This window comes from Onychomys torridus, chromosome 23 (assembly GCF_903995425.1).
Source record: "Onychomys torridus chromosome 23, mOncTor1.1, whole genome shotgun sequence".
Taxonomy (NCBI): Eukaryota; Metazoa; Chordata; class Mammalia; order Rodentia; family Cricetidae; genus Onychomys; species Onychomys torridus.
In genome coordinates, this window is record NC_050465.1 from 48,088,141 (window position 1) to 48,109,761 (window position 21,621).

Genomic DNA, 21,621 nt, shown 5'->3' on the forward strand with positions numbered 1-21,621 from the left:
CGTACAACAGAGTTCAGGTGTGTACATGAAGCTGAAGAACACAACGAATGCTGAATAGTACTGTAACTGCAGTGATGAATGAGGGGCTCAGTGGAGAAGAATACATTTTGAATGGTGTCGTTTATATAAGTTCAGAACCTTCCAAACTGCAGTATCAGAGATCAGGGTTATAGTGACCCTTGGCTAAGAGAGAAGGGGTGTTAGGTTGGTATGGGGCAGTAGAGGGATTTCTAGGTGTTATATTTGTGGATAGATGGTTATGGATGTGTTTGTTCTGTGATGGTGTAGTGCGCTACATAACAAGTATTTTGTGTGTTTTATATGATCCCTGTTGAAGAATTCTCAGTAACCCCTTGTGGGGCATGTATAATGTGGCTCCTGCAGCTCACACAGGTGCACTTCTTCACATTGCTCTTCTCTTTTGGCCTTAGCAGAGAGGACAAGGTTGGATTTTAGTGGAATCTTTGTTCCCTGGTACACTTGTCCTCTTTATTACCAGCAGTCTAGCTCTGGTGATGGGTACTGGACAGTGGAGGAGTTTGTAGCGAGAGGATTTTGAGACTGGCATACTTGATTGCTCCTGGGGCTAAAGTCACATTGCAGGAAGAGTCTCACATCAGCATGATGGGAAATAATTCCAAGAGTTGTAACAGTGGTCAGGAACTAGCAACCTGTTTTTGTTTTTTTTTTAAATAGTACCTTAACTATGATATATGAAAACATGATTTTTCTTAAGGATTGTTAAAACATGTTATTGTATTATAAAGAACATATGTGATTAATATGCCTTTTATACTGGCTATGTGACAATGAAAAGCACATAAACTACAGTTTGACTCACATTCAAATCCTGGCTTTGCTGTTCACTGGGTACAGAACCTAAGGCAGTTTGCTTTTATTTATTTATTTTTATTCTTTGTGCCCCGCTGTCTTTGTGTCAAAAGAGGGCACTGTTCTTGCGGAGTGAAATGCAGTGAGCTTTGTAGATGAATCGAATAGCCCCATGTGTGGCGTTGGGTCCGTTCAGCCTGTGTTAGAGTCCTTCTTACTGTGTTGCTAATCCACTAATACTAGAATCTGTGTAAAGCTGAAGACTTTAATGTGCTTACACTAATATTCTGCCAAGGCAGGAGTCTTAATCACTGAAGGAAAAAGAAATGAAGGGTTTTGAGTTTATCTTTGTTCTTTTTTAATACTATAATCCAACCCTGTTCTCTCTTTTCACAATTTTTTTTAATTGTAAAAATACTCATTGGAAAATACAAAAAATTGCAAGAAAAATTAAAAATTATCCAAAACTCTATCACTTAAAAATATACTTTTAAGATTTTAGTACATTTTCACCCATTTGCTTGTCTGTATATTTTTAAACTAGTTTGAGATAGAGCCACACATATGATTTTTCTTTTAATACTTAGTATTTCTTTATGCTGTTATGGTTTCTTTATTATTTTAGGTAGCTGCATGGTATTACATCTTCATGTACACTGTCATTTAAGGATATTCTTACACAGTTTCCTGCTGAATGCTCTATGGTGTGCTAAGGTTCTTTTTTGATGCCATCCTTAGGATGGATTTAGAGGAACGTGACAACTATATTCAGGGAGATACACTGTCATGATATTAGATACACATCTTAGAAGTGCTGTGTGGAAAGAATATCAGCTTCTGCAAGGAATGCATGCATGAGTCCATGTTGTGCCCCGCGGACAGCAGTTACTCATTTATGCCCCGTTTCTCTCTCTGCAGCACTTGTTCAGTGCTCAGCACAGAAGCCTGACCAGACAGAGCCGTCGGCGGACAGCCGCCAGCAGCACTTTGATGGAACGCTTTCTGCAGGATGTTCTTCGACACCATCCATACAATTACCAAGACAACAACGGGTAAGGCAGCTCAGTGGAATAGTCATGTTTGTGCCTGCGTACCATCCACCCACCCTACCATCTTGCTTTGTAGCCCAGGCTAGCTTCACACTCTTCTCAGGAGATGAGATTATATGAATGCCACCATACCTAGCTTTTAAAGTCTATAATTGAATTAAAAAAATAGGAAGTACAGCCAGGCAGTGGTGGTACAGATCTTTAATCCCAGCCCTCAGGAAGAAGAAGCAGGTGGATTTTTGTCAGTTGAGGACAGTCTGGTCTACAAAGCAATTTCCAGGACAGCCCAGGGTACATAGAGAAACCCTGTCTTGAAAGATTTAAAAAAAAAAAAAAAAAAAAAAAAAGTGCAAAATTTAGGGATTGAACCTAAGGGCTCAAACATGCTAGGCAAACACTTTACTATAGATGTATTCCCAGCTCTGTAGTGAACTGTCTTATTTAACCAGTAAACACAAATAATTGGAAATGAAAGTTATTGAATACAATTTTGTTTTCTTTATTAAGAAATTTTTAAATTTTGTTGTCTTTATTAAAAAATTTTTTATTCATTTTTACATCCCAACCACCTGTCCCCCTCTCACCCCTTTTCCCCCTTCCCCCCAGCCTACCTCCATCCCCTCCTCTGAAAAAGTAAGACCCCCCCCCCCCCCCCATGGGGAGTCAGCAAAACCTGGTACATTCAGTTGAGGCAGGTCCAAGCCCCTCCCCCTGCATCAAGGCTGTGCAAGGTGTCCCACCATAGGTAGTGGGCTCCAGAAAGCTAGCTCAGGCACCAGGGATAGATCCTGAACACACTGCTGGGAGCCTCTCAAACAGACCCAGCTACACAACTGTCTCACAGCTATGGAGCCTCCATAGCTGTTAATCTAGAGTTCATGAGTTCCCACTAGGTTGGTTCAGTTGTCTCTAGGTGTCCCCATCATGATCTTGATGCCCCTTGCTCATAGAATCCCTCTTCCCTCTCTTCAACTGGACTCTTGGAGCTCGGCCTGGTACTTGGCTGTGGATCTCTGCATCTGCTTTCATCAGTTATTGGGTGAAGGCTCTATGATGACAGTTAGGGTATTCACCAGTCTGATTCCCGGGGTAGGCCAACTCAGGCACTCTCACCACCATTGCTAGTAGACTAAGCTGGGGTCATCCGTGTGGATTCCTGGGAACTTCCCTAGCACCAGGTTTCAACCTATCCCCATGATGTCTCCCTCTAGCAAGATATCTCTTTCATTGCTCTCCCACTCCATTTCTGTTCCAACTTGACCATCCTGTTCCCTTATGTTCTCATCCCCCATCCCTTGCCCTCCATTACTCCCCCCCCCCAGTTTACTCATGGAGATCTCATCTATTTCCCCTTCCCAGGGTCATCCATGTGTCCCTCTTTGGGTCTTCCTTGTTAGCTAGCTTCTCTGGAGTTGTGGGTTGTAGTCTGGTTTATTGGATATAATTTTGATTTAGGGCTAGGAGAAGAGTTAGCACTTACCTAGCCCTAAAATGAAGTTTTATCTAGTAACTTCCATTTCCAATTGTTTACTTTACTTATGTCTTTAAAGGTTTATTTGTAGGGGGTCTGGAGTGATGGCTTAGTGGTTAAGAGAACTTGCTCTTGCAGAGGACCTGGGTTCAGTCCCTAGCACCCACACATTGGCTCACAACCACCTGTAACTCTAGTTCCAGGGGATCTGACACCTTCTTTGGACCTCTGCAGGCATGTATGTGGTATATATACATGTAGGCAAAACATTCATAGACATATTATAAGAATAAGTATTTTAAAATTTATTTTTAAACATCAACTTGTGTGTGTGCTTACATGCACTAGCATGTGCGTGAGAGCATATGTGTATGCATGTGCATCTGCATGCTGAGGTTAGTGTTTTCTGGGCTAAGCTGAAAGCCATCAAGTCTCAGCAATCCCCATTTCTACCCACCTCTGAGTTACTTTTACAGCCCTATACAGAAGCCTAGCTTGTTGTATGGCTGTTGGGGTCCAAACTTTGGTCGTTATGACTATGCAGCAAGTCCTCTTGCCTTCTGACCCCTTTCTCCACCTCAGCTATTTGTATGACATTTCACTATAGGTCTGAGGATGTTAGCAGAGTTGTAGAGTGCTTGCCTGGTGATAGTGAACCCTGGCTTTGGTCCTCAGCCCTGGTAATGAAACCAATCCACTGCAGAAAATAGGCTTTTTCCTAATTAAATGTCTTAGGCTGATAAGTAATTATGAGTTATTAAGGTGCTTTTTAGGTGTGTCATAAGATTAAATGTTGGGTGGGGGTGGAGCAAAATGCTTTGAAAGATTAGTAACATAAAAGTGAGGTCATAATAGGGTAAGATAGTCAAAGTGAAAATCCAAGTCAGTTCTATATAATGGAACTGTATGCTGATTGAGTGGAGGATGTGTTGGGTTGAAAGGTCTCTTTTTTGTTTGTTTGTTTGTTTTTTGTTTTCAATATAAGGTTTCTCTGTGTAGTTTTTGGAGCCTGTCTTGATCTCTAGACCAGGCTGGCCTCAAACTCACAGAGATCTGTCTGACCCTGCCTCCCAAGTGCTGGGATTAAAGGCATGCATCACCACCACTCAGGGAATGGTCTCTTAATATATCAGGATCTTGATGTTTTTCAAAAGTTTTTTGATGTTTATTTGTTCATTTGTGTATATGTGGAAGTTAGAGGACAACTTGCAGGAGCTAGTGTTCTCTTTTAAGTACCGTGTATGTCTTGGGAATCACACATAGGCTTGGTGACAAACATCTTTACCCTTGAAGCTGTCTTTCTGGCCTTTGATAGCTCCCCCCACCAATCAGCTTGTTTTGGTTGTTTTTAATAAAAAGAAACATTTGATAACACTTAAAAGTTAATGGTTAATTTTCCGGGCTAAAAAAGCCTAGCAATCAGATTATAAAAAGTATAAGCAAAGCAAAATGGGAACATATCTATCTATGCAGAATTAGTTGAGGTGCATATCAATAGTAGAAAAAGAAACTTAGGTTTTGCAAGATACTAACCTAGAACTGATGATGAAATGATGAAAATGTTTTAATAGGGAAATGTTGTTTCTTATAAGAGCTGGTAGAAGGGTGAGGTTAGACTAACCATGGGATCGCACATAAGACTTTCTGACTTATAAACCTTATAAGCATTTCTTCAACAAATATGTTTGTACAATTGCCAAGATACTTTTTGTCTTCTGCAGTAAGACTCCTTGGCCAAGGCAACTTAAAAAAGAAAGCATTTAAGTTGGGACTCTTGGTTCCTGAGGGTTAGAGTACTGACTGTCATAGCATCATGGCAGGGAACATGACAACAAGCAGGCATGGTGCTGGAGCAGTAGCTGAGAGCTTAAACCTGATCCACAAGGGGGGGAGAGAGAGAGAGAGAGAGAGAGAGAGAGAGAGAGAGGAGAGAGAAAGAAGGGGAGGGGAGGGGAGGAGGAGAGGGAGAGAGAGAAGAGGAGAGAAGAGAAGAGGAGAGGAGGAGAGAGAAAGAAGGGGAGGGGAGGGGAGGGGGAGAGAGAGAGAGGGAAGAGGAGAGAAGAGAAGAGGAGAGGAGAGGAGAGGAGAGAGAAAGAAGGGGAGGGGAGGAGGAGAGGGAGAGAGAGAGAGAAGGGGAGGGGAGGGGGAGAGAGAGAGGGAGGGAGGGAGGGAGAGAGGGGGAGGGAGGGGGAGAGAAGGGGAGGGGAGGAGGGAGAGAGAGAGGAGAGAGCGCTCACTCGTGCTAACTGGGAACAGTGTGGGCCTTTGAAGCCTCAAAGCCCATCCCCAGTGACATACTTCCACCAACAAGGCCACACCTCATAATCCTTCCCAAACACTTCCACCAACTGGGGACCAAGTATTCAAACATCTGAGCCTATGGAGGCCATTCTCATTCAGATCATCACAGCAACTATTTCTGTAGTTTAATTTCATAGGATTTGAATTTCTAGGCTAAAGTGTATAGATCATTATAAAACAGCAGTTTTCAACCTGTAGGTCATAACCTCTTTGGGGGTCAAAGGGCCCTTTCATAGGGGTCACCTAAGTCCAACAGAAAACACAGATGTTTACAATAAGATTCATAGCAGTAAGGGCTGGTGAGAAGGCTAAGAGGCACTGGCTGTTCTTCCAGTGATCCTGAGTTTGGCTCCCAGCAATCACATGGTGGCTCACAACCATCTGTAATGGGATCTCATGCTCTTTTCTGGTCTGCAGGTGTACATGCAGACAGAGTACTCATACATAAAAAATAATTAAAACAAAACAAGAATTCATAACAGTACAAAAACTACAGTGATGAAGTAGCAACAGAAATAATTTAATGCTTGGGGGTCACCACAACATGAGGAACTGCATCAAAGGGTCACAGCATCAGGAAGTTTGAGAACCACTGTTATAGTCTTTATTTTTTAACTTTTCATTTTGGGTAACATCTTAGGTTTACCAAAAACATTTGTAAAACTGACAGAAGGAACTTGAGCCCTGAGTGTGCAATCTAAAGTAAGCACAGTGTAATTCTCTAAACTAGGAACCACTTTGCTGGGTGCTGCTAGCTTGTCTGTAGATGTACCCTTTGTCATGCCATTGACCTGTGCTTGGGACCACCACCCATGCTCACACACTGCAGTGAATGGCCTTCCTCCTTAGTCTCCCTTCATCACTATCATTTCATTATTACTTAGATACTTATTAAGACTATGACACTTTTAAGAGCACTGGGCATTTATTTTATGGACAACACCCCAATTTGGGCTTGTCTGATGTTTTCCCATGACTAAACTAAGAGTATACATTTTGGGCAATAGTTCCTTAGAGCTGAGATTGTATCCTTTGAGGCACAAACTGTTGACATATTTAATTGCTGGTGATTTAAAAAAAAAATGACTAATCTCATTTAGTTAGGATACAAAAGAATGGATTTCATTGTGACATTTTGTTGTGTGTGCTGTTGTACTTTGCTTGCATTCACCCCTACTGCCCTTGATGTTCTCACTCCTGCTCGTCCATTCTTCAAACGTGGGTGGTGTTAACTTGATTGACATGCTTGATTAAAGCTGTGCCTGCCAACTTACCCACTGAGCCAGTAGTCCTTAAAGTACCCCTTTAGCACAAGAGTGTTGTACAAGAGTGTTTTTTTTTGTTTAGTTTTTTGTTTTTTTGAGGTTTTTAGACTTTTAAACGTTGTATATTTGAAGGGTTTTTTTTTTTTGTGTGTGTGGTAAAGTGACAAATGACTGGAAGTTGAATTATAGTTTGTTACTATTAAATCAGATATAGATGCACATGGAAGCATCTAGGTGGTAGTTGCCGTATCGTTCTATCTTTTCTCCTCTGATTTTTTGGTTCCTTCCACTTTCTGTGCTGTCTTGTTAAAGAAGTAGTTACAAGTATGTTGTAATAGACTTTAAAACACATGAAGGTAGCCAGGAGGTGGTGGCTCACACCTTCAATCCCAGCACTCAGGAGGCAGAGGCAGGCACATCTCTTGAGTTCGAGGCCAGCCTGGTCTACAGAGTGAGTTCCAGGACAGCCAGGGCTACACAGAGAAACCCTGTCTCGAAAAACAAAAAACAAACCAAATGAAGGTAATCTAGAGTTTTGAAAAAGAGGTGAAAGCGGTTCTTGTATTATCATTTCATTGATTAGAAGTCAAAATTGTTTTTTAACCATTGTGTAATGCTATTTTGATGACAGTTATCTTTTTTATTACCCATATTCCAAATTAGTATTAAATAAAATGAATTATCAAGGGGATGGAGTGATAGCTCAGCAATTAAGAGAACTTACTGCTCTTGCAGAGGATCCAGATTCAGTTCCCAACACCCTCTTCTGACCTCAGCAGGCACAAGGCACTCACATTGTGCACTTAGATACACATACACATAAAATAAATATAAAAACCTTTTTTAAAAAGAAGACTGTTTTAGTTAGGGTTTCTATTGCTGTGAGGAGACAGCGTTACTACAGCAACTCTTACAAAGGAAAGCACTTAATTGAGGGTGGCTTACAGTTCAGAGGTTGAGTCCGTTGTCATCAGGATGGAACATGGTGGCATGCAGGCAGGCATGGTGCTGGAGAAGGACTGAGACTTCTGCACCTTGATCTGTAGGCTGCAGGAGCCTGGGTGTGGTTTGATTATCAAAAACCTAAAAGCCTGCCAGCACAGTGACATACTTCCACCACAAGGCCACACTTATGCCACCAAGGCCACACCTCCTAATAGTGCCACTCCCATTAGGCCAGGCATCCAACACCTGAGTCTGTGGGGTGTACCTATTCAACTACCACAGGGACTTATGGAGTGAAAGCAGTATTACCTCTGATAGGTTAATAAAAGAGCAGCTCACGGGCTTGGAGATTAAAAGCACTTGCTGTGCTTACAGAAGACCCACATTCAATTCCTAGCACCCATATCAGGTGACTAACAGCTACCTGTAACTCTACTACAAAGGGCTCTGTTGCCTCTTCTGGCCCCTACAGATGCAAGGCGTACATGTGGTGCACATATATACATGCAGGCAAAACCCACACTGGTGGCCCTGGCCCCACTCCTTGGGTAGCTACTGCCTTGCTTGCTGACCTTCACCAGATGTCCTCCCTATGTTGACTTCCTGGCAGCTTGCTTCCTTCCTTCCTGGAAACCAGGTTCCTTGTTTCATGTACCCTGCAGAGTGGGGTAAACAGCTAGGGTGTGAAATAGTGAAACTTCTGGTTCTTCCACGGTGTTGTTAGTCTGTATTTAAGGCCCCTGCTTCCCTTCAATAAATGGTATCCTGTGGCTGGAGAGATGGCTCAGTGGTTAAGAACACTGGCTGCTCTTCCAGAGGTCCTGAGTTCAATTCCCAGCAACTACTTGGTGGCTCACAACCATCTGTAATGAGAGCTGGTGCCCTCTTCTGGCATGTGGTCATACATGCAGACAGAGCACTCATATACTCATAAACCTCTTAAAAACAAAACAAAACAAAACAAACAGCATTCTACTGAGACGAATGACCTGCTGTCTTGTCTCTGTTTTAATCCCCAGCTCCTCGCTTGGACATGGTGAACAGGTTGTAGCGCGGGCGCTACACCACACATAAAATAAGTCTTTAGAAAAAAAGAAGCAGTTGCCAGTTACTAGCACATGCTCACATGCTTTTAGACAAATGTGGCGTTTCTCAAGTTTAAAAAAAAAATACTTGTTTTTAAATTTTTACCCTTTTTTTTTTTTCCTTTTGAGATAGGGTCTTACAATGTAGACCTGGCTGGCCCAGAACTCACTGTTTAGACAAGGCTGGCCTCAAACTTACAGAGCTCCACCTACCACTGCCTCCCATGTGTTGGTATTGAAAGCATGCACCACCACACCCAGCTGTATTTTCTAATTTTTATAGACATTTGTTTGTCACTTTTTTATGGTAACACACTATTTCATTACGTATTTTAAAAATCCCCAAAGCACAAATGCAAAAATATGAATGCTTCACAGATTTGCATGTCAACCTTGTGCAGGGGCCAGTGCTATCTCTGTGTCGGCCCAGTGTTAGTGTGTGTGCTGCCTAAGTGAGCCCCTGGTGTGTGTATTTCAGACAGTGTCTCAGAATGTGTCCCAGCATGGCTTTGATCCACTTCTCCATAGTCTCTTGAGTTCTGAGATGACAGGTCTTTACCACCTTGCTATTGCTAAACTGTAGTATTATATGTGTGTGTAAGAGGCTGTAGCTTGATGCTGTGAGTGTCTTTGGCCCCCACCTTAGTTTTTGAGACAGTCTCACACTCAACCTGGAACTACCTGTTTTGACTAGACTGGCTGACCAGTGGGCTCCTGGGATCCTTCCAGCTTGCACTATGCTGGTGTTGTAGATATGCACTGCTTTGCCTGATTCTGGTTCTCCTGTGGGTGCTGGGGATCCAAACTCAGGTCCTCATACAACAGGTACTCTACCATTGCAGCCATCTCCTCCAGCCTTAGGCTGTAATCTTTTTTTTTTTTTCCTTCACCTCCTTTATAAGTCTGAAATACCAGGGGAGGGAGGTGCTTGGGTTTCCTAGCTTTGTGTAAAAACATGGCTTTCTGTTCCACAAGGGTGGAGGGGGATGCGGAGGGGAGGGGTGCGGAGGACTGCTTTGATGAAGTCCCTGGTCTCTCTCTTTTTTGGGGGGGAGCTGTAATCTTTTAAAGAAAATTTTAGCAGAAAAATTAAAAGTGCTAATAAGAATTTTTTTTTAAAATAAAGTTGGGCATAGTAGCACATGCCTTTAATCCCAGCACTCAGGAGGTAGAGGCAGGAGGATCTCTGTTTGAGGCCAGCTTGGCCTACATAGTCCCATCACATCTGGCTACATAGTAAGGCCCTGTCACCCTCCTCTCCCTCACTGAATTTACCTAATATTAATGCCTCAACAGTAGTCTGGTACATTTGTTATAACTAATGAACTGATAATACATTAAAGTCTATAACTTCAAATTTCCCTAATATTTTTTTTTCTGAGACAAGTTTTTTTCTGTGTACCCCTGGCTGTCCTGAAACTCACTTTGTAGACTAGGCTGGCCTTGAACTTACAGAGATCCACCTTCCTCTGCCTTCTGAGTGCTTGGATCAAAGGTGTGCGCTACCACTACCCAACCTTTTTAGTAATTTTTAAATTGGAGTTTTAAACTAAGATTTTCAAGTTTGATTTCTTTCTGTTTTAGGATATCCACCTTAAATTAGCTCATAATACCTTAGGCTTCTCTTAGTTGTGATACCTTTTTGGGGGGCTAATTAAGATGATATTGACATTTTGCACTGGATGTTGCTGCCAACTGAACGCTTCTGGAGAGCCGGGTTATCTTTCTTTGAACTTGTTCACTGTCTACCATAGAGAGTACCACTGAGTAGAGAACCTTTGGTAGGTGATTGCTATGACTTGAATTGAGACTGTAACTGTCTTGAGGACAGCTGTTTGTATATATGAAAGAAGGTTTTCTAAAATGTTTTGGATCAAGCTTGTTGTGCTGATGGCAGTAGAAGAGATGGCGGACAGATTCTTAGATAGGGAATTTCAGATCTTCAGAAAAGTGACTTAATCAGCCAGCCATGGTAGCGCATGTCTTTAATTCTAGCACTCTAGAGGCAGAGGCAGGTAGATCTCTGTGTTTGAGGCCAGCCTGGTCTACAAAGTGAGTTCAAGGACAGCCAGGGCTGTTACACAGAAAAACCCTGTCTCGAAAAAACAAAACAACAACAAAAAAGCACTAACAAAAACCAAAAAGTAATTTGAACTTTTGAATGGAAAATATAGTGTATGTAGGCATAATTCAGAAAGAACATTCAGAACTGATTCAGTTGTAAGCTGGGTGTGATGTTATTGTGCCTATAATTCCAGCTGCTTGGGAAACTTAGGGGGTAGCATTGCTCATTCTAGAGAAAGGTCAACCTGGGCAGCATAGCCAGATCACCACCTTTAAAAAAAAAGGAGACAAATACATATTCTCTGTGTTCCTGTTGAGGCCCCAGACTTTTCTGTTCACTTTCCTAAAGGTAACAGATAGGGCTAGCTTCTTCCATATGCTTCTATAGGTATAATTAATTCTGTAGTTTGTCTTTTTTGACATAGTTCTTAAAAACTGAGGTTTCTGAGGATCAAACCCAGGGCCTTACACATACTCGGCAAGTGCTTTACTGACTGACGTCCTGAGCCTCTGGATCAGACTTTTCTGTCTTTTGTGATAACTGAAAAATGGAGACAGGGATTCATTTACATTTTTGTATGTTCAGGAGCCATTTGTTTATAAAATAGCAGCTGGTGGACTTACTGTATCTTCTCTACCAGTTAACTTCTAAAGTATTTAGAGTGTACAATCTGGTGTGATAACTTGTGTTCTTTTTCCACTAAGAATAGTCCATAATAGAAAACAATACCATGAATTCTAAGCAAAAACTAGGGTATTTTAATGTTGTTTTTTTTCCCTCATTATTCTTAGACCTGCACCAGATGAGGCGGCTGCAGCAGCAGCAGCAGCAGCAGCAGCAGCAGCAGCAGCAGCAAATCCTGAGTCACCTGAAGTGGTTGTTTTGGATGACTCCGATGAAAAGGAGGATGATACTGCAGAGAGCAGTGGAGAGCGGAACTCCGAGGAGGATTCAGAATCTGTTGAAGAGATAGATTGTAGACCTGGTACTTCCCAGGAGTGTGCAGAGGTTGCGGTTCGACCATCGGTTATTCAAAAGCTGGAGCGGGGGCAGCAGCAGCCCTTGGAGTTGGCTCAGGAAGTTGAGAGTGGTGTGGAAAGAGTTAATTCAGTCGGTGTTGTTCAGGCTTCAACTAGTGGAAAAGAGTTAGTACGTCCCCCAGTGATTTGTAATGCTCCCGCCAGATCTTTGCCTAGAGGCTCTGAGAGACCAGTTGCGGCTACCAGTGCTCCTCGGTTAGTACTGGCAGTTGCTTCAGATTCCTTTCCAGCTTGTGACACAGAAAACCTTGAAACATACTTTGACTCCCCAGATCAGGGCACTAGCAATCCGTCATCTCAACCCGGCACTAAAGACCCGAAAAAGAAACCTTTAAACATAAATTTAGACAAATTGCTTGCACAGAAAAATCTCAGAGCTCAGGGTGCGTCTTTTTCCCCTGTTGTACGAGTCCGTGAGTTAACAGGTGATGAGCTTTGTTCTGTAAGAGCTGGGCTGTCTTCTGAGGCAGGGGAAGGCACATCAGGAGACCCCTGTGAGAGGGACACACTAGCAGGAGCACTTGGAGAAGGTGCCATTCCAAAGCGTCGTCGTCGTCATCGTCATCGTGGGGCCTCTCGTTCGAACGTGGTCCGTCCCCAAGAAGAGACATGTTTGGTCCTTAACAGACAGGAGCACCCAGTGAGTTCTGAAGTGACTTTCGAGCGTGGCTCTCTTCAGCTGGTACCTGGTCATTCCCAAGCTGCAGGACACGACTTTCGTCATCTGGAGGAGGAAGAGGAGGAAGAAGAGGAAGAAGAGGGAGCTGACCAAGAAGATGAGAGCTATGAATCTAGAGGTTCTGACACGAGTTTTGATTCTGACTCCTCTTGTCGGTCACCAAGTGCCCTATCTGAACTGACTGCTAGAGAAATACATGGATCAGAAGAAGCACATGCTGACAATGTCCAGCCTCGGGATGAAACGCCTACTGTTTCTGGGGCAACCTCAGATAATGGCAGCGCTTCTCATCAGGGGCCTCCCAGCCGTTCTCCAGTAATCACACGGAACATGCAGCTCATCAGTCTGGTTGATGAGAGCTATGAGTCTAGTGGCTCTGAAGGGAATTTTGACGGTGAAGACTCACTTCCGTCCACTAGTCGCCATCCCCCACAGCCTGTGAGAGCAGCAAGTCTTCGCACACAGATGGCCATCCGCTTGGTTGACAACTACGGAAGCGGCAGCTCTGAAGCATGTGAAGATTCTGGGTCCTCAGCTGATGAGACACCAGAAGCCCCAGAACAGCAGCAACCTCCGAAGAATGCCCATGCGCACCTGGTTGATGAGAACTACGGGTCAGGTAGTTTCAGTTCTGACAGTGATGCGGCACCCCAAATGCCTGTTCGAGAAAGAAGCCCCAGGGACAGAGCTGTCCATCAGGAAAATGAACACCAACCCAGGAGTGCTGAAGCACATCCTGAACATGATGGTTCTCTTGAGACAGTGGCTGATGAACCCCAGAGAGAAGCAGAAATAAATGTTCCGAACCAGAGTACCAGCCGTGGGGATATGAACTGTGAGTCTCATGGTCCTGAAATGGGTTTTCATGCTGATGCTCAATTAGAGGCTGATCAATCTCCACTAAATCCCGAGGAAGTAGATGTTGACATAGAAAATCAGAGTGTTCACTCTGGCATTTCTAATCTAAGTTCTGATTCCCGTGCTTCTTATCAGTCAGCTAATGATCAACCTCAAGGGGCTTGGGGTGAAGTAAATCTTGATGAGTTAAATGTCGACATGGAAGTTAAGAGCAATGGGTGCTCCAGTTCTGAGTTGACATTTGATTCCGATTCCCCTCTTCTGTCAGTTACTGAGCGGTCTCTGCTGGATGTTGAAGGAATAAACGAAGATGACTTTAACCTGGAAGATGAAAGCTGTGTGTCAAGTAGTTCTTACATAACTTTTGATTCTGATATTCCCGATGACTCAGTAGCTGACCAACCTCAAGTAGCTGTTTATGAGGAGGAACCTGTTGATCTGGAAAATAAGAGTAATGCATCTTGTGTTTCCGAAATAACATATGATTCTGATATTCCTCTTCATTCAGGAAATGATCACCCTGAAGTAGCTGTTAAAGAAGTAATCATGCAGGAAGAAGAGAGCGTTCATTTAGAAGGGAAGAATGACAATCCCAGTGGTTCTGAAATATGTTTGGATTCTAATGCCCCTCTTCATTCAGTGACTAATTCTGATGTAGCTGTTGAAAAGATACATTCCCCTAACGAAGAGCAGGTACACATAGAACAAAAGGAAAATGAACCTACTGATTCTGAACTAGACACTCTTAACTCAAATCCTGGACATTCTGAAGATCCCATTATAGTACGTGCTTCTGAAACAAGATTGGATTCTCGTATCCCCTTTCAGTCAGTTATTTGCGAATGTGAAGTAATTGTCAAAAATGTGTGCCCTCAAAAAGAAAAGCATGCTCAGTTGCCAAGTCAAAGCACAGAATCTCATTCTGAAATCAATGCGGCTTCTTCGTCTGCTCCTCAAGCAGTGACAGAACTTTATGTAGGTAAGAAAGCCAAGAGAAAGACAAAGCATCTTGAGGAAGTCAAGAGCGATGATGAATATGACTCTCCACCTACTTTCCATTCTGATGGTTTGCCTCAGTTAATGACTGAAAAACCTCAACCAGCTGCTTTGAAAGAGGGCTATGCTGACCCAAAAGATGAGAGCACTGAAGTCAGTCTGAATACTGCTGGTTGTCTTGATTCAGTCATTAGCCAACCTCAGCCAGTCGAGAAGGAAGACCATGTTGAAATGGAAGACACAAACGACCAACCCAGTGATTCTAAAGCAAATGTTGATTCTCCTGGCCACTGTCAGGCACCACCTAAAGATGACGTGATCACAAAAATGAGCCAGTGGAAAAATGAGGCAAAGGACCTTGAAAAGAAGATCAGTGAACTTATTTATTCAAAACTAATGCATGATTCCAGTGTTTCTTTTCATTCTGCAATGGATCACCTTGAAGTAGCTCTTAAACAAATAAATCTTGATAGTAATGATCAATTGCCCTCAGAAGATAACACCCAGGATGCCAGTTCTGAAACAAATTTGGATTCTGATTTGTTAGTCCAGTCAGTAGTTGAAGCACCTGAAATAACTGTTTTGGAGCCTGAACACATTGAACTTGAAGGTAGGAATAACAAGTCTTGTGATTCTAATGATGTCCGATCAGAGGCTGATAAGCGTAGTGACAGTGAGGAAAACCAAAGCCAGAAGGATAAAGATGACGTGGAGGGTAAGAAGGATGAGGTGCAGGGTTTGGGAAATACATATGTTTCCAGCATCCCTCAGCCTCTGGCTGGCCAAACGGAAGGTGTAGTAGTTCAGGAGGTCAGCTGTTGGAAGGAGCAGGGGGATTTGGAAGATAAGATCGTTGAATCTAGTGACTCACAAATAAACTTGCATTCTGATGAACCGCTTCAGTCTGTGACTAATACAGCCCAATTGCCTGCTGAAGAGATAAATTTACTGAGGGGACATGTTAGTCCACATGATAGTGACTGTGAGCCCTGTGGCTCTGAAATAGTGGCTATTTCAAATGTCATTTTTTGTTCAGTGACTCGGAAACCACAGCATTTGCAAAAAGAGTGTACCAGTTTGAAGAGCAGCAGTCCTTGTGGTCCTGAAGTGAGTGTTGATTCCCATGATGGTCCTGAAATGAGTTTGGATTCCAGTGATCCTTGTCAGTCAGTAGCAGGCCATCTTCAAAAAACTGTCAAGGAAATGAATCTGAAGGAAGACCATATTTATCTGGAAGATAAGAGCTACAAGCTAGTTGATTTTGAACCAACTTGCTATGCTGATGATCCTGTTCAGTTGGTGACAGATCCATCTGTGGAGGATGCGTCTATCACAGAAGTAAACCTGCAAAGAGAGACTCATGATGACCTAGAAAATGAGACCTTCCAGCCATGTTGTTCTGAAGTAACATACAGTTCTGGTGTTCACCTACCGGCAGGAGTTGACCCACCTCACGTGGCTTGCAAAGTAGCGTATCTTGAGAAGAAAGAGCTTGACATGGAAGAAAAATGCAACGAATCCTGTGAGCCTCAAGTGCTGTATGACTCTGACGTCTCCTTTCAAATAGTAGTTAACCAGCTTCAAACACCAGATGATGGAGAGACAGATGCACCACAGGTGGTGTTTGTGGATGTTGTGTCCAGTGATGATTGTGACCGGGAAGTAATTTCTGAGTCCAATATCCCTCTTCAGCTAGAAACTGAGCCACCTCAGTTGACTGTCAAAGAAACCAGTGAGATAAACACAGATTCTGTTGGTTCTGCAGCAATTGAAAAGTACTATTGCAAATTCTGTGGTTGTGATTATGAAGCCTCTCAGTCAGTGACAAATCAATCCAAGGAAAGTTTCAAAATAATAAATCGGAAGAATGACTACATTATTCTGGGAGATTCCACTTGTTCATCTTGTGGTCATGAACTCAATTTCAATGTTGATGCCTCTGAACAGCCCACTACCTGCCAGTTACAAGAGACTAATGGTAGTTGTATTGTCCCAGAAGTTAAGAACTATGACTCTAATGGCCATGATGCCTCTGAACAGCCCACTACCAGCCAGTTACAAGGGACTGATCGTAGTTCTGTTGGTCCAGAAGTTAAGAAGTATGTCTCTAATCGTCATAAAAGACGTTTCACTTCGGAAGATACTGTTAGAAATGTCAGTCTTTGGCAAGAGCCAAGAAGTGTTGCCTGTCGAGACAGGAACTGGGAATCTGGTAGTTTTGCACCAAGCAGTACTAGTAGTACCCGTCCTATGTCATTGATGAGCCGCACAACTGTGGTACACATCCCTTTGAAGATACCGGACGAGGATTTAGAAACTTCTCCATCTGACCTGCGTTTTCACAATGATTATGACACCGATGAACCTCAACCTGCCAAGAAATCACGCCCCACTAAGAGGATAACTTTCGACATGAAAGTAACTAAGTATGAATATCAAGACCTCGATGAGACGGAAGAAGCAGAAGAGTTGGCAGAACTGGTTCTTGAAGTGCCACCTCAGGTCCCTCCATCAGTTGCTGAAACTCAGTCTCAGATGAGCGAAGAAGCTCCATCGGTGGCTGAAACTCGGTCTCTAATGAGCGAAGAAGCTCCATCAGTTGTTGGAACTTGGTTTCAGACAAGTGAAGAAGCTCCATTGGTTGTTGGAACTTGGTCTCAGACAAGCGAAGAAGCTCCATCGGTTTCTGAAACTTGGTCTCAGATGAGTGAAGAAGCTCCATCGGTTGTTGGAACTTGGTCTCAGATGAGTGAAGAAGCTCCATCGGTTTCTGAAACTTGGTCTCAGATGAGTGAAGAAGCTCCATCGGTTTCTGAAACTTGGTCTCAGTCGAGTGAAGAAGCTCCATCGGTTGTTGGAACTTGGTCTCAGATGAGCGAAGAAGCTCCATCGGTTGCTGGAACTTGGTCTCAGATGGGTGAAGAAGCTCCATCGGTTGCTGGAACTTGGTCTCAGACAAGTGAAGAAGCTCCATCGGTTTCTGAAACTTGGTCTCAGATGAGCGAAGAAGCTCCATCGGTTGCTGGAACTTGGTCTCAGATGAGTGAAGAAACTCCATCTGTTGCTGGAACTTGGTCTCAGACAAGTGAAGAAGCTCCATCAGTTGCTGGAACTTGGTCTCAGACAAGTGAAGAAGCTCCATCGGTTAGAACTTGGTCTCAGACAAGTGAAGAAGCTCCATCGGTTAGAACTTGGTCTCAGGCGAGTGAAGAAGCTCCATCGGTTAGAACTTGGTCTCAGGCGAGTGAAGAAGCTCCATCGGTTGTTGGAACTTGGTCTCAGACAAGTGAAGAAGCTCCATCGGTTGTTGGAACTTGGTCTCAGACAAGTGAAGAAGCTCCATCGGTTAGAACTTGGTCTCAGACAAGTGAAGAAGCTCCATCGGTTAGAACTTGGTCTCAGACAAGTGAAGAAGCTCCATCGGTTAGAACTTGGTCTCAGATGAGTGAAGAAGCTCCATCGGTTGCTGGAACTTGGTCTCAGACAAGTGAAGAAGCTCCATCGGTTAGAACTTGGTCTCAGACAAGTGAAGAAGCTCCATCGGTTAGAACTTGGTCTCAGACAAGTGAAGAAGCTCCATCGGTTAGAACTTGGTCTCAGACAAGTGAAGAAGCTCCATCGTTTGCTGGAACTTGGTCTCAGACAAGTGAAGAAGCTCCATCGGTTAGAACTTGGTCTCAGATGAGCGAAGAAGCTCCATCTGTTGCTGGAACTTGGTCTCAGACAAGCGAAGAAGCTCCATCAGTTGCTGGAACTTGGTCTCAGACAAGTGAAGAAGCTCCATCGGTTGTTGGAACTTGGTCTCAGACGAGTGAAGAAGCTCCATCGGTTGTTGGAACTTGGTCTCAGACAAGTGAAGAAGCTCCATCGGTTGCTGGAACTTGGTCTCAGACAAGTGAAGAAGCTCCATCGGTTGTTGGAACTTGGTCTCAGACAAGTGAAGAAGCTCCATCGGTTGTTGGAACTTGGTCTCAGACGAGTGAAGAAGCTCCATCGGTTGCTGGAACTTGGTCTCAGATGAGCGAAGAAACTCCATCGGTTGCTGGAACTTGGTCTCAGACAAGTGAAGAAGCTCCATCAGTTGCTGGAACTTGGTCTCAGATGAGCGAAGAAGCTCCATCGGTTGTTGGAACTTGGTCTCAGACAAGCGAAGAAGCTCCATTGGTTGTTGGAACTTGGTCTCAGACAAGTGAAGAAGCTCCATCGGTTGTTGGAACTTGGTCTCAGACAAGTGAAGAAGCTCCATCGGTTGTTGGAACTTGGTCTCAGATGGGTGAAGAAGCTCCATCGGTTGTTGGAACTTGGTCTCAGATGAGTGAAGAAGCTCCATTGGTTGCTGATACTAGGTGTCAGATGAGCGAAGAAGCTCCATCGGTTGCTGAAACTCAGTCTCAGATGAGCCAAGAAGCTCCATCGCTTGCTGGAAAAACTCGGTCTCTAACGAGCGAAGATGAGGTGCAAAGCAATGCACAGGAATCTCAGGGTCATCGCTCCAGTTGCTCTGAGATCAAGAAAGTTCTTCTGGTTGCAAAAGAAAAGACTGCCTGCTCTGACAATAACCAGAACACCACATCAGTTCACGAATTGCCAAATCTTGAATATACTGAAGGTAAAGTTGGAGACACCAATGACTTCTCAGTGGCTGTAGATAAACCATCTTGTTCCCTAGCAGAGGGGCTCCATCAGCAACATGGGCATGTGGCTTCTGAGAACCAGGTAGAAGGAGTCAGATGTGGAACTCAAGCAAGTTCTGGGAAGAAAAGAAAAGTGGCAAGACAAGAACGATTACCAAAAAAGAAGCATTTCCAACGTGACAGCCAGAAAAAAAAACCAACAAAGAAAACTGAGAAAACAGAGTTACCCAAACCACAAACTACAGCTTCGGAGCCTGTACAGCCCGATTCCTTAGTCTCTATTTTTTCTTCTCTAAGTGTGAAGGAAGATCAGTCTTTGAACCCACCTAAAACGAAGCCTGGCAGGGAGAGGGATTTACGGTTCATATACAGTTGTAAAGAGCACAGCGCTCCTAGCCCATCACCTAAGAAAACTGTAATTAATCCTCCACAGACCCCAGCGGTACCAGACCATGACAAACAAGAGGTAGCTGGCAGTGATCTTAGTAAGACTGACCCAAAGCCGGGTGCAGGGGAGAGTGGTGCCAACAGACCAAACGTGGCTTCAAGATCTATTCTGGCAATGCCGAAGAAGAGAATTGTGTTCAGGATCCTTGGGGCCAGCCAGTCTTCACATCCAGAAAATTCAGGTGTGGGTGCTCCTGCAGTTCCAAAGGATAACAATTTCCAGCAAACTGTTTTAAATAATGACAGTGCCAGAACTATTCCCAAATTAATTTTAAAGGAGGTTGTAGACAGCAAAAATCAAAAGAAATTTTGGAAAAAGAAGATGGCCGCTACACATGAATCAAGCTTACTAAAAAATGCTTACAAAACAGTGGTTCTCCAGAAAAAAACAAGAAAATTTTCAGAAAAAATGGCTATTTGGGTTCAGCTGAAAGCAGCCGATATCTTCAGGAAGTATTTTTGTGGATGCCGTAGTTCTACACGCCGGAGGCGTCAGTCAAAGACTGTTCTCATTCGAATGCAACTGAGGAAGAAGAAGATAGTCGCCAGGAAGATAAAGAAGGCCAAGAAAGCAGCAGCCGAAGCGCGTGCGCGTGAGCGTGCGCGTGAGCGCGCGCGTGCGCGTTTGAGCCTGTCAGTCGTCCCAGCGGTTGAAGCGCGTGCGCGTGCGAGCCTGTCAGTCGTCCCAGCGGTTGAAGCGCGTGCGCGTTTGAGCCTGTCAGTCGTCCCAGCTGTTGCTGAAGAGCCATCCAGCGCTGCTGCAGGGCCTGCAGAGATGCCTGCTGTCTCTAATGCGGCAGGAGTAAGGCGCTACCGGAAAACTAAATACCGAAGGAGGAAGAAGCTACTTCCTGTGAGAGAATATGACCTGAGAAGCTCAAGTTCCGCATCAAACACCGACAGGATGGTGACTCGTCTTGCAAGCAAATCGAGAAGTAATGAGGCAAAATAAAAGCGCCTATCACAGCTGATGGAGAGCGGTCCTCACTTGGATGGGACACACTCGGACTTGAGCGAACATACTTTTCCCAGCTTTGGTGGGGAAACGGACCTTACACTATCCTTACACTATTTTGCTACAGATAATTATTTTTCAGAGATTTTATATTCATTTAAGATTAGTGTTTAGGGTCCTTTTTGTTTTTTCTTTTAAAGATTTAAAAGCAAACTTTGTCCCGTTTCTGTAGAAGAGCTTCATCTTAATTTGTCTTATAATTTAGCATAGAATTTTGTCCCTTAAATCATGTTCACATTCATTTCCTCTGGAAATCTTTTGTGCCAAAAAGTTAGAACACTGGGAGAATGAACATAGCAAACTTATTAATGTCATCTTTTAAACAATTGGACAGACGTCTTTACTGAATTACCATGCTTACAAGTTGAATCGTCAATAAGTATTCTAATTGGATAAATAAAAAGAGCGACATTGTGCTATCTCAGTTTTCAACTATGATTGACTTGAATGTTCACAAAAATATAATTTGTTTTTCTTTTAAAGGCATTCCACGAAATAATTTTTGAGTTTTTTTTTTTTTTTTAAGTGCCTGGTGATTTTTATAGATAACAGAAATTCTTTCTCCTTCATTTAGATTGGACCTGCAAGTCTGTAGCTTTCCTCGTTTGGACACATACCCACAGTCTGTTCATTGGCATTATTAACCTTATTTGGAAAAAGACTTTGTGAACGTGATTAGGCTTTTAACTACCTTTTCTCCTTTACTAGTAGTCTAAAATGAAAATCCAGGTAATTTTTATTATCTTACTTATTAATATTTCAGCCACCATTAAAAATACTGAAGTAAAGTTATTGGTTTGATAATAGTGTGTGGGCTGGCCATTGTCAATGAGTGAAAAACTTGAACATTTCAGAACATGTAAACGAGTAACTTAACTAGAGACTCACTTTACAAGTGAGAAATGATTTATACATCAGTTTATCTTCAACTGTCTAATTA

At 43.3% G+C, this 21,621-nt stretch overlaps 1 protein-coding gene and 1 non-coding gene across 5 annotated transcripts in view; one reads left to right on the plus strand and one right to left on the minus strand.

The window, feature by feature from the left end:
• Zdbf2 (zinc finger DBF-type containing 2) overlaps nt 1–21,170 on the plus strand; it is a 40,991-nt gene extending 19,821 nt beyond the window's left edge. For 2 of the 4 annotated variants that reach the window (XM_036173149.1, XM_036173150.1), the window contains 2 exons: nt 1,750–1,883; nt 11,804–21,170. In XM_036173149.1, coding sequence (XP_036029042.1) covers nt 1,750–1,883; nt 11,804–20,618 — 8,949 coding nt within the window. In that variant the 3' untranslated portion in view covers nt 20,619–21,170. The remainder of the gene's footprint in view (nt 1–1,749; nt 1,884–11,803) is intronic. The other 2 variants (XM_036173151.1, XM_036173152.1) reach the window with 2 other exon arrangements.
• LOC118573556 lies at nt 9,304–9,407 on the minus strand. Its single transcript, XR_004943659.1, has one exon. It is a non-coding gene; the product is annotated as a U6 spliceosomal RNA (small nuclear RNA).
• Nucleotides 21,171–21,621: the final 451 nt, after the last annotated feature.